The sequence below is a fragment of the Molothrus aeneus genome, chromosome 1 (assembly GCF_037042795.1).
Source record: "Molothrus aeneus isolate 106 chromosome 1, BPBGC_Maene_1.0, whole genome shotgun sequence".
NCBI classification, from domain to species: domain Eukaryota; kingdom Metazoa; phylum Chordata; class Aves; order Passeriformes; family Icteridae; genus Molothrus; species Molothrus aeneus.
In genome coordinates this window covers 10032503-10045962 of record NC_089646.1, presented here as the reverse complement: position 1 = coordinate 10045962, position 13460 = coordinate 10032503, and the positions used below count along the sequence as shown (strand labels likewise).

General features: G+C 36.2%; 1 protein-coding gene across 1 annotated transcript in view; it reads left to right on the top strand.

The window, feature by feature from the left end:
* Positions 1-13460, top strand: part of NCAPG2 (non-SMC condensin II complex subunit G2) — a 40928-nt gene that overhangs the window by 9680 nt on the left and 17788 nt on the right. Inside the window, exons 6-12 of the mRNA XM_066558346.1 lie at positions 1379-1473; positions 2326-2395; positions 3072-3158; positions 5322-5417; positions 9672-9797; positions 10661-10840; positions 11840-11992. Of these exons, the coding sequence (XP_066414443.1) occupies positions 1379-1473; positions 2326-2395; positions 3072-3158; positions 5322-5417; positions 9672-9797; positions 10661-10840; positions 11840-11992 (807 nt within the window). The remainder of the gene's footprint in view (positions 1-1378; positions 1474-2325; positions 2396-3071; positions 3159-5321; positions 5418-9671; positions 9798-10660; positions 10841-11839; positions 11993-13460) is intronic.

Here is a 13460-nt window from a genome sequence, read left to right as displayed (position 1 = left end):
GGAAAGAACTGTAAGTCCAAACTCCCTTGACCTTTTGTTTTGTCAGGGATGTTGATGTGTGACATGCCAAGTGGGACTTCTCTGTGTTTATATTAGGCCACCAAAGTTGGAGATAGAGACAACTCTCATTAACAACAGGAAGGATTCCATCAGACCTGAAGCCAAAAATCTTGACATTGTATTTAGCCATTAGGTCTTGATTTTTATGAGCTTCTGAGTTACTTCTTCACCCAAAGGCATTTCAGCTAACTCACTACAGTGCAGTTTCTGATTATGTGCTTCCATCTCCCTCCCCTTCTCTGTGAGATTCCAACTCTAAGTGTGTCTGGCATTCAATTTTCTGTGTTTGGTCTCAGGTGTGAACACAATTCTTGGCCCAGCTCTCAGTGGAAGTGGCTCTGAACCTCTGCTGTTTATTCAGTGACCCTTTTGCACTTCTGTCAATGTGCTCTTTACTATTGCACTTCCTTTATTAATATTCCTAATTTATTTGTTGCTAGAAAGCTGAGAGATACAAAGGACCCTTACAACTGACTCACCCTTATGTGTGATCAGACATTTTGAAGTCTTGCCTTCACCTGTAAGCTAAGTCAGACTGAAGCTGCCTGTACAGATGCTGTATAAGGCTACAATTCCTTGGACACATCTTGCTGATTCTTGGAGATCATTGGCTTATTTCCTTCATCCACAGCCTTTTGTTACAAAATTCTATTGCTCATCAGATTTGTCATCATTGTTCCTGACTTGTTAAAATGGAAGAAAACTAATTTGGTAAAAATAGTTTCTGTTTTCATGAATGAAAGCAGCTCCAGGAGGTTCACAACATTACCTTTCATGTAGCAGGAGGAAAGGAATTGTCCTTGCTGCTCAGAACATTTAATTTCCTCAGTGGCCCAGCTGTTCTCTGTGGCTGTGTTAAAAATGTTTCTGCATGCAGAGCTGGTAGAGTTGTGGTGTTTTATTTATGCCTTCACCATCATGTCAGTGTCATCCTGGGATGATATTGGGATGTTGGCCCTTGGCAGAGCTCGGTGCTCCAGCCTCGATGGGGGTGCGGATTGCACAGTGTGCTGCCATTCGGGAATGCTGCTCTATGGAAGGCACACCAAACCAGAAAGGACATGGAAAGAGTGGAGGCAGATATGTGATCCACGTGTTCATTTGTTCTGTGTTTTTTCTACACTATGAATAAAACTAGTGCTTGAATTCTGTTTAATAATTAAGAACCTTAATTAGTTCTTTCCATTTTCACCTATGCATTTTAAAATTAAATATGTAATTTCCTTTGTATTTGCTGATTTTTGAAGTAACTTTTAAATTGGATATTCTTCTGACCTTTGAGTTCTCTTTGCTTTTTCCTCTTTTCCCCTCCCCATAGGGAAGAAGACTCTTGAGTTTTTTGTTCACCTGGAACGTAAACTTCATTAAAATGATACATGGAACTGTTAAAAACCAATTACAGTTCTTTCCAAGGTATGCATCCCAGTAAGAGTACTTAATTAGTAAGAGCTTGTCTAAAATCTTGTTTATCTCACTCCAAAAATACCTAGTGTATTGAAAAAATATATCAATAACCAGAAACCCACAAATCTTCTGAATATTACTGCTATATTGTTTCAGCAACTTCATTTAATAGGAGCTCTGACGTGCCTGGTGTACAGTTATGGGAGCAGTAAATGTTTATTTGCCATTAGCTAAAGCAAATGGCTTTGGGTAGAAATTGGACTGCATTATTTGCAGTGCTTGTGTGAGGGTTGCAGGTCCAAACCTCCTTTTGTAGGCTGTTCCTATTTTTTCCTACAAGCAATCTCTAATTGAGTTTTCTAGGTTTCTATATAAGGCATTCTAATAAGAAGTGACTTGCAGGATAAATCATAGCCTGAGAACTTGGCTGATGGATGAAAAATATGGAGATTTGTTTTCTTTGATTAGTCGGTGAAGTATTGCTGAAGTAATTCTGTGTGTTAAAATCAGAGGCTTTCTAATGCTTTCATGTAGAATAATACATTCCTGTACATGTCTCTTAAGAATTTCAGGCATTCTTTGTGACATAACTGGTAAAGTGTCTCTCTGAATGTTTTGACTCTCCCACCATAGGTGATATTTCAAGTATCATGTAATAGTGCTTGTGCTCATTAATTAAGAGTTAACTTGGTAGTTATGGGTGTAGACTTGAAAAAGAGATTTTCTTCTAAAAACCAATTTGATGCACAGAATTAAGAACAATATTGGTTATTATAGAAAACTTCATGTTTCACCTTTATGAATTGTACATAGATATGGTTGGTATGCTTTCTTGACAGTGTTTCCTATATGTTAATACAGATCCTTGGTGGAATGCATTTCAGAAGTTTACTTCAGGGCCTGGAAGAAGGTGTCAGGAGAATTCATAGAGGTAACACTATGCTTGAAATTTCATTTGGATAGTTTTGAATTTCAGGGTGGGAAAGACTCATGACTTTCCACCACAGAGAGGTTCCTTTAACAAGCCTTAAAGAATTATTTCCCTAAGGAAAGGTCCTCTTCAGCATTGTCAAGGAGTAACCATATGTCATGCTTTGAATGTTTTCCCACTGAGATCAGCTTGGCTGCAGTTAAACACCTTTAATTCTGCTGCTGAAATATTGGTTCACACAAATATGCATATGCACAATGTTTTTCATAAACATTAACTGAATTACTGAAGTTTTTATTCAGCATGTGCAAATCTGTATAGTTGATAGCTCAGGTATTTATCTACTTTTTGTGGATTTCCATGGAAATTATTAAAGGCATAATTACAGATCACGACAATGCTAGAGCAAAATTTCAGATACCAAAGTACTTTTATTTACCCTTCTTTTAGCTTCTGACAATTGGATTAATTCTAGATTCTGAAATTTTGATAATCAGTTGAGGCAGACTGAGGCCCCCAGCATGGAAAACTTTGGGCAAGGCAGAAGCCAAGTAAGAAATAATAGCAGGTACTATTTTCAGTTGCTTGTTTTAAGGAAAAATATAGTTGCTTAAAAGCTACAGTACTTATTCTTGTTTTATTGTGTTAACAGGAGCATGTGTGTGTTTTACTGTAGGTACTTGAATATAACTGCATTCAGGACTTCATGCATCATGGAATTCATCTTCCCAGAAGTTCTTCTGTTCATTCTAAAGTTAGAGAGGTAAGTTCCAGGAAAGCATGACATGAACTAGTAGCGTCAAAATGAGAACAGTTGCTACAAAGTAGAAAATTTCCATTTCACACTAAAATACCATACCAGGTGTGGCTGGGATGGAAATACTTTCCTTCATAGCAGGCTGTGTTTGGGGTGTGCTGGTGGCACAGCAGTGTTCTGGCTGCTGCTGAGCAGTGCCTGTGTGGTCTCAAGGCCTTCTCCTCCCTACGTTTTCCCTTGGGAGCGGGCTGGGCATGAGCAAGAAGTTGGGAGGTCACAGCTGAGACAGCTGAGCCAACCTGGCCAGAAGGATATTGCATGGCACACAACCATCATTCCTTCAGCAAACTGAGGGAAAGGGTTTTGGGGAGGCAGCCATGGCTGGGAGGCTGGCTCACCATTGGGCTGCTTGTGGCAGGTGGTGGATGGTTGCATTTGCATCACTCCTTTGGGGATTTTTTTGGTCCTCTTTGCTTCATTTATTAAACTGTCCTTATCTTGACCCATGAATTTGCTTTTCTTTTCCAATTCTTTTTCTTCCCCACTGAGCAGGGATTGTGTGCATGGCTGTGAGTGTTCAGCTGGTGACTAGGGCCAACCCACCACAAATACTTAAAAAATAGCATATTCTGAGAAATAATGTTAGAACAAATTCTAGGAGGAACCTGCTTATAGTTTTGCACCAGATTTGTCTTTGCTGCTCAAAAGTAGAAGGGGATTTTCCAGAGTGTCAGGAATAGTTTTTGCTCTCTGTTGTCTAAGCTTTCTTTACCTGTAGAATTGACCTTTCCATAGATGATCACAGGGATGAACAGCATTAACCTTCTTGAAGCAAACTTAGTGATGGGTCTGAAATGAAGCTTGGCTTTTTTCTTTTTATTGTATGTAGGGGATTTATATAGGTTTATAGGGACAAGCTTTAATTCTAGTTGTCTGTCTGTGGCATTCAGTCATGAGCAGAGCATTTGAAGCAGAATGAGAAGTGCACAAGCCTCTTCAAGACATTTATATTTGATCAATGCCTCTTCCCCTCCCATGCTTCCTCCCAAATACCCAGACTCTAGAGTGTATGCTGTGTGCAATATACAGCTTGACATACCAGTGTGTAATACTAGAGTGGGTTTTTTGTTTGTTTCGGTTTGGATATTTTAGGGTTGGCTTTTTAGGGGGTTTGTTCTGTTTTGTTTTCTCATAGCTATAGGATTTCCTTGTCCTGTGATTCCTGATCGATGGAGCAGGCTTTTGACAGGGCATTTCATGTTTTACAGACCCTGGGGCTTATGATCTTGAAAGAGGACAGTGAATAAATATGTCTTTGGGCTGCAAGAGGAGTAGGTCTTGGAATAAATTTGAACTGACCACCAGAGGGTCAGCTTCTTTTCAAATTTTGTGTAATCTTGTATTCTTTTTTCCAAGATCTTCAGGGAATTATCAGTGTTGTATTGATCAAGGTCAGAAATGTTCAGAGGATCATCTTGTCTCACTTTCTGATTAATTACCAACCTTAGAACACAGCTCAAACTGCTCAGTGTTTCAAAGTGGAGGAATTCTTCAAATCAAGTTACATTATGTCCTTTCTCATATTCTGCTCTGTCTTCCACTTTCTCTTTCTTTTCTGCATAATTCAGATACAGAAAATAACGATTTTTAGCTAATTAAGCACAGTTTTGAGTCCCAAAGAGTACTGATACTTGCTTTTCATCAATGCATTAAAAATGTATTAGGTTTGTACATGTGTATTTGGGTAACTCCACTTACTTGTTAAGTTCCTTTGTTCTTAACAGAGAAAAAGCTTATTTATCTGTAGTTCATAATTTCACGGTTTCAAAGTATTTCTGCCAGTAACTTTAAAAATTATTTTTTATAGTAACAGAAATGAGATGTTGCTGTGCAATTCTCTAGCCATGTTTTTTTCTTAGTTGTGGATCTTTATATAAACTTAATGACTCTATTAAATTATAAAATATTATATTTATTAGATTGTTTTAAATTTAGTATTTTTGAGACTTCCTAATAAGATACAGGGTCAATTAACATGTTTAGTTTTATAATTTTCATAGTATGAAAACTCTGGTCTTACATAATTATGAAATGCATCAACCCCTTACCACTTCCTGAATGTAGAATGTTAAAATGGCTTTGGGGCCTGTTTTATTTATTTTTTCTTAGATGCTGAGTTATTTTCATAAACAAAGTAAAGTCCGTCAAGGAGTTGAAGAAATGCTCTATAGATTGTATCAGCCCATCCTCTGGAGAGCACTAAAGGTAATTATCCTTTTCAGAAAATATAAATGTCTTTCTCCAGCCATTAAATTTTGGGTTCCTTCCACATCTTCTGTTTTTATTATTTGCTTTTGAAATGAATGGCCACAAAAACCAAAATGAGCGTTTAACATCACAGATGTAGCTGAGCAACCTTTTAAGTTTTAATTAGGCATAGCATGCACAATAATATTCTAATTTGTTAATATAATTTACTTGTAAAATCCACTTTTGTTTACAGGTACCTCGAGTGCTTTCCAGGATTGCAGTTGGCATTCTTATCTTCTCAGTCTGAAAATTCTGTGGAATCTTGTATTATCTTTTCCAAGATCTTTAGGGAATTATCAGTGTTTTATTCATCAAAGCCAGAAATGTTCGGAGGATGTTTTAGTCTCAACTGTTGATTAATTATCAGCCTTAGAGTACATCTGAATGAATTTATTGGAGTATTAATTTAGGAAAACTTTTATTCTAGTTGTATTGTATGGAGAGGCATTAATGGTATGGATGTGCTTTCAGACTGAAATTTCTTACTTGTAGTTCTTTCATGGTGTGTGTATGTCCTTCTGTGGATTGCATGCATGGACTAAAGGGGACCCTCTGCAGTTTGTCTGCTCAGTTACACTCTGTGATCAAGAGGAGCCAAGCTTCCTTCTTTGTGACAGCTTTTATTTTGTCTGAATATATGAAATCCCTGTTTGGGAGAGTGTACACATACAGCCAAGTTAATTTCTGGCAAACATTTACAGTTTCATTTATTGGTTGGTCATAAGCATCTTCTCTAGACGTGAGAAAGGTATTTGAAATTCTCAAAGTTGAAAGTATTTGCTATTAACCTCAAAAGTTGTTTATAATGGATTTTATGAGTTGCAGGAAAGAGTTGAGAGCTGTTTGGTTTCAACAGAACCCTGTGGTAGAGGTGGGAGTATGAAAAGTCATTGCTAGCCCAGTATCTTGTTTGGTCTTGCATTAAATCTTGAGTCCCATCCTTTTAGAATTTATATAAACAAGAACCCTCTGGATGAAACATTTATGTCCTGATGCCAGAGAATGATAGCTACAAATGATGGCTTCCTTTAATTTCTCCATTGCTGTCTCTAAAAAGAATAGAGGTTTTAACTGATTTTTGGTAAGTTAACAAAATACACTGTTCCATTCTTAAGGGAGTTGCTGCCTGTCAGTGAAAGGTTGTAGTCACTTGCCAAAGTCCAGGACTCAAATGTGAGACTAGACTACTTTTTGGAGGAAGATTCTGTCAAACCTTATGAAATCTGCATACATTAATTTGGAGGAATGTAACAGAAGGTGTGTGATCTGGAAAAAAAAGGTTACTGATTGATTTGCAGCAAGACAATGGGAGAATTCCAGATTTCACAAATAGTTGAAATTTTTAATGGCTGTTATTCATAATTTTCACATCACTAATGGTTCCATGGCTGGAACAAATCCTGTAATACTGCATGAAGTATTTGGTGGTTTGAACTGTTGCTGTGACTCAGAATCACCAGTAGTTTAAAATACAGAACTAAGAAGGGAAGCTTATAACTGTTCTTATAACTGTTATGGATTCTACTCCAAAGCTTGAAGTGTCAGTTTAATTTTAGATAGCTAGTTTGATGCTCCTATTTTAGCCAAATCCCTAATTTAATATAGTGAAGAACAAATTCTGTTCTAGAACACTGTTTATGAAACAAAAAGGGCACACAAGGCCTGTTTACTCCTCCTTCTTATAGAGAGCAAAAATACCTCAGTTGTAAGAACACAATGAGTTCCAGAACTGTGGATGCTGAAACTACTTGATTTCATCTCTGAAATCTTTAAATTGAGAATGCACATTTTCTAATACAGTTCTCTGGTTTTTCTTCAATTGCTTGTTTTGCAATAATTGGATTGCACAAGCTTCTGTTGGGGCTTTTACCAGCACATCTTTTATAAGCCTTTATGCAGCTCTTAAGTTTTTATAATATAAGCCCATATGTAACTTCTTCATCATTTTTTCATGTTCTTATTATGAAAAGCAAGTGTCATACAAACATAAAAGAGATGTGTAGTGATTGGTTGTTAGTATGAGAAGATATATGGATATAAAAATACAATTATCTAGTGTAAGTAGTGATTAAGCTATTTCTTATCAAGCTGAAAAAGTCAAGAACCACTCCTCCAGGAATTCAAGCTGTTGAAGGAAGTGACTCCTTTAAGGTGTTCAGTTGTCTTTTTTAATATTTTTTTTAACATCCCACACATTTAAACTAAGATGTCCTGGGAAAGCAGTGTTTTAAATAATTTGAAGTTAATTTCAGAATCTGTAAGACCAGTTAAAGTTTAAAAGAAAGCTGTGAAAATTAACTGAAGAAAAAAGTAAATTATGGTTTTAAAAGGTTCTGAAAGTTCCTCAGAATAGTACAAGCATAATGGTAAAAGAAATATTAGTTATTTAAATTACTGCAGGCTCTGGCGTGGAAAAGTCAGTGTGGATTAAAACAGACTATGAATTTAAACTCTTAGGTTCTAGCTCTGTGAAGAAATTGTACGAGCCTGAATATGCAAATACATTTGGGATAAATTCCAGTTAATTAAAGGCAGGAATTTGAACTGTGGGTACTCAGTTCAGAATTAAAAGTGAGCTTAATAGAATTCAGTGTAATGCACTTAAAAAGTTTATGGAAATGAACTTTCTGCAATGGCTATGGTAGACAAGGTCTAGGTTATTGCACAAAACCACATTTGAATTAATTTTCACATGCAATGTTGGTGCAGAAGATCTATTTCACCCTGAATTCACATATTGTTTTCTTATGTGTTAATTCTTAAATATAGACAAGCTCAGAGTTAAAGGATTTTCTACAACTTTATAGGATAGAATTAAGAATTAGGTCTTTTCACCTTTTAACTGTTTGCATTATCCATAGTAAATAAAGGAAAACACAAGTCCCTAACTGAAGAATGTATGTGTGTGCTTTGTTTGCTTTTGTTGTATCCAATTTAAAATTCCTAGTAATTTTGTTGACTTGAAGAATTTGGCATGTTATGGTCCTACTCCACCATATCAGGCTTGATCAAGAAGAGAAACCTAAAACAGATTGTAAATGAAACAATTGTTACTGTTGTGTTTTTTTCTGGTTTTATTTGTCATTAGTTTATTTAAGTCTAAATATTACATGGTTGTTGCTATGTTTCTTTTCCCTGCTTTGATCTCAATGTGCTTTATGACAAGGGAAGAAGAAAATTAAATGATTAGCATAGTCAAGAATTTCCCTGAACTGTCTCATCTTGCTGTTAAAATTAGGCCTACTTTGCTTATTATATTGAGAGCTTTTATTTTTTTTTATTGGACACAAGATCTGGACGAAATTCTTCCTTCCAAGTCTCCTTTCCAAGAGAAGTCTGTAGAGGCTCTTAATCACTGCACTGCTATCTCTGATAAATAAAATGTAGTTTGGTGGTTAGATTTCAGCTTTCTCCTTGAGATGCCTTGAATTTCTTCATAGTTTCATTGCCTGCTCTCTTTTTCTGTCCTTAAAGAGTCCACAGGATCAATTATCTTTCACTGAATGATTGTCTAAATATGCACCTTTTTCTTTTCCTTTTTTGTTTGTCTCTATAACCAGTAAAATACACGGTGGAGTACAGTGAAAATTGTTAAATAAGGTAAAATGTTGTGAGGCTTCCCATAGATTTTTGATGAGCTGCCTGGAGCTCAGAACATGGTCCTAATCCTTCTGTGCAGAGATGCAGAACTGAATATGGTTTTGCTGGAGAAGTTATGCTCCAAGCTTTCTGGTACTTAGTTACTAAATACTGTTTTCTTGAAGAAACAGGCTTGTGCTTTTCAATTAAATCACCTGTCTCTTGACAAGCAAGTTAATTAATCCAGTCTGATTGAATTCAAGAGTCTTCTGTCCTGAAGAGGAGCTTTAAGGCCACCAAGAGAAATCCCAACTGCTTTTAATTTATTCAGCATTACAGAAAGCAGAAGGGCTCTGGCTGGGATTCCTCAGGGTCATTGTAGCTGATGTGCTTTGAAAGCTGATTGCAACAATAACTCAAGTTTTACTGAATGGGCAGAAATGTAAGATAAAACATTAAAACTTACATGTGACTTTAGGTTCTTCCATCCATTTGTAAATTAATCTCTTCCATCTACTTAATTAAAAACACTTGTTTAAATGTTTGGAGAACAGTATTTGACAGGATACACCTTTGGATATTAACAGTTGGTCCTTATGGAAAAAAATCTCTTTTCCTCCATTGTCACAGGCCAGAAACTCAGAAGTTCGAGCAAATGCAGCGTTTTTGTTTGTTGATGCTTTTCCTGTTCGTGATCCCAGTTTTACTGCTGAAGAGATGGACAGTGAAATTCAGAAACAGTTTGAAGAACTTTTTGTGAGTTTTAATGAAACTAAAATGTTAAAAATGAAACTTTTGTCAGAACTAACTAAAAAAAAATTTGTTGATGCATTTAAAATGTATGGAATTTCTGAATAGTTGTAGGGAAATAGAGGTCTGTGGTGCAGAAAATACAAAATTAAACTAATATTATAAATTTCTATAGTATGTTTTCTGCAGAGGCTATACACCACTTTAAACTCTAAAAAGGAAATATTTTGGTTTGTTATTCATTATTCTGTGAATGAGAGATGCATTTGAAAGATGAAATGCATGAGTAATGATCTTGATCCTTACTTAACCTAGGATTGTGGGGGAGAGCTTCACAGTCACTATGGAAGCACTCAATCAAAGTTCAGTACTGTATTACTAAATACTTCTGAAATTAAGTATAATGGAGGGAACCTAAAAATCTCCTTGCCAGTCCAGATGGGTGGGAATGAGCATAGTAGTTTCATTAAGAAAATGTTGGGGGATTCCTGAGTTGACATCAGATAATTGAAAGTTTCAAAGTTGTTATGTTGTTCCACAGGAACAGTGATCAGTGTAAATTCATATAAATAGAAATCCAGATATTCTTAAGTCACAAATGCAAGACTTGATTTATTTAAAAAGAAAAAATTCAAAAGTCCAATGAAAAAAGTTGGCCAGTAGTTACCTTAGTTTTGCTTCTGGTTTAAATTTCCTTGTTTTCTTCATAGTAAAATTCCTATGGATATTACAGTTCTTTTATTGTATGTCAGTTTTCATACTGATTAAAAGGTAATGGAATGCATTTTGTTTGTGATAGGCTCAGGTCAAACAGCAGTAGAGTCACAATAATCCATATGCTCACGGTGTTATTCTTTTGTTTGTTTTAGAGTCTCTTAGAAGATCCTCATCCAGTTGTTCGCTCTACAGGGATACTTGGAGTTACTCAGATCATATCCAAATACTGGGAGATGATTTCTCCAACAATTCTTGCTGATCTTTTAAAAAAGATAACTGGAGATCTGGCATGTGATATAACATCTGCTGATGTTCGATGCTCTGTTTTTAAAGTAAATGTTTTTTATCATGATTGTCATTGGTCTGTTTTAATTGGTGTACAGGTTTCTAGTATAGGCCACTTTAAATCAAGGAAATGTCTTGTTCTTCAAAATGTCTTGGGCAATAGAATTCCTCCTACTTGGAGGTTTTGCACATTTCATAGAAGCCACGTGTTTGGAAAATACAAATGTCTTTTGAAATAGTAACTGATTGGCTTTCTGACTCTAAGGTATTCAATTCCAGTTGTACACAGACTGTTTGGACCCAATAATTAATTTTTTTTTAGCTATTAGAAATAACGCTTAGACTTGAAAATCTATGTAGGCAGCTCCAGAATTTCTTACATCACTGGCTTTAAGGCATCCCAAGACATGCACAGTTGGGATTTTGTATCCCACTTTGTGTGTATCTGAGGTTTGGATGGATATAATTCCACAGCTGGTCTGGTCATGCCTCCTCCCATGCACTGCTCACTATGTTAGAAATAGTTCATCTACATCTTTCTGGCATGTGAGAAATAGCTGATAGCTTGGACTGCAAAATGAACTCCCTAATCAACATTTTCACTTGAAGATTTTGTCTGTGTCAGTTCAGCCTTAAATTGAAGCTGTCATCCTGTTAATCCTCACTTGCTCCACTACTGCTTCATGGAGGAGCTATCCTGGATAAGCAGACAGTGCTGATTCTAAAATGAATTGGAAGAAGAAGTGTATTTCTAATTTGAAATCAGCATATTTTAGAGAGCTGGTGTGTCCTCAGGCAGAGGGCAAGACCATGGTCTTAGTGTAGATCTGAAGCTGATTCAGCTGAAGTGAGTTCACTGAACAGAGTTCACTGCAAAGTTGAAGTAATCAAAGCAGTTTTTACCAAAGAATATTACAAGAAAAACAAGCATGCGCAGTGTCTGCCCCTGCTTGATTTAACATGAGAAGTGTCACGGTCCTCTTCAACAATTTTTAGCTACAGATTTTTCAGCTCCACTCTCTCTGGATTTGATTTTTTTATTTTAGTGCCTACCCATAATTTTGGACAACAAACTAAGTCACCCACTCCTGGAACAGCTCCTACCTGCAACCAGACACAGTCTGCATGATAATTCTGAGAAGGTGCGAGTGGCTTTTGTGGAAATGCTGCTCAAAGTGAAGGCTACCAAGGCTGCCAAGGTAGGATAATGATACTTGATAAGTAGCAAGGAGACAAAATCATGGCATGTATTAAAAAAAAAAAAAAAAGTACATTTTGAGACTGCTGCAGTGTTCTTAAAAAGAAATAACCTGCTTTGCTCTGGTAATACTCATAATATCTGTGGTATCCTGAGTGCTCTGTGGGGCCTTGTTCTCTCTGGACGGGCAGGGCAGAGCAGTGGGTTACAGCCACTTTCCTCAGCTGCCCAACTCTTCTAAATGCCTAACACCTTAACCCTAAGTAGCTTTTTTGCTCTGATTCTTCTGTTTTTATAATGTCTGCTTCTATTTTGTGGGCACATCCTTCAGGATTTTGGTGTCTTTTTACAGTGATTTTTAATGTATTTTGTGTTTTGCTGTGGACTCTTATTTAGGGCAATGCCACAGGCATTATAGCATCTTTGAGCTCTTATTCGACTCTCTAATGTTAATAGTTTCTTACTCTTAATTTTATATTTTAATTTAACAATCGTTTAGTCTCTTGCTAAGCCTAATAAAGACATAAAACTATAAGAAACCATCCAGAGGTGGGCTCTGAAGGTGGTGAAGGATGTAGAGGGGAAGCCATAGAAGGAGTGGCTGAGGTCACTTTGTGAATTATTCTGAGATTGTAATAATTCTGAATTAAAGACAGAGATAAAAGATAATTCTCAATGTAAGGGATTTTTTAGGGGAAGGAAAGATCAGGCTTAAATAAAGAAAAAAATCCTAGTAAGTGTTAGATGTTTTTCAATAACTTCCTATTGATTTAAAAACTGTAATGTGTATCTCTAGTAAGTCCTGGGATCACTTACTTTTTATGACAGTTTTAATAGGGACATCCATAGCTCAAATTCACAGGGTAATTATCTGATGCAAATATTTCTACTAAAGAGTAAAATAGGTTCCTTGGCATTGAAAAATACTTTTTTGTTTGTTTTAATTTGAAATTGTCCAGCATAATTAATTAAGAATCTTCTCAGAAAAACTACAAATGTAGTGTTACAGCTGACAAACAGCTGTGTAGTATTTCTGAATTTCATAGCATTTGATTTCTTTGTTACAAATAAACTAGAGCTCTGCTAAGAATGGGATGCATTCAGTATTTAGTAATGTAAGGTTTGGGATGGTTTTGGAAAGGGTGTTGATCCATTTAAGGATCAACACCCTTTTAAGGTGTTCAGATACTTGTGAGCAGTTTAGACCTACTTTGTCCTGTGAGGAGAATATGAAACATGGCACATAATGATAATAATTGTATTTTATGGTGATATCCTTGTAGAGTAAATAGTTCTTCCCTGTATCTATGGAATTGCATTAGTATTGCAGGTGAAGTGGAATTGCTTGAACCACAATTTTAGCAGTGAGTCAGAGATACCAGGAGATTTAAAACATCAGCACAGCAGAATAACATTGCAGCAGAATTTGACCTCTAGTACACATTGGTGTAAGAATAAAAAATGCTCAT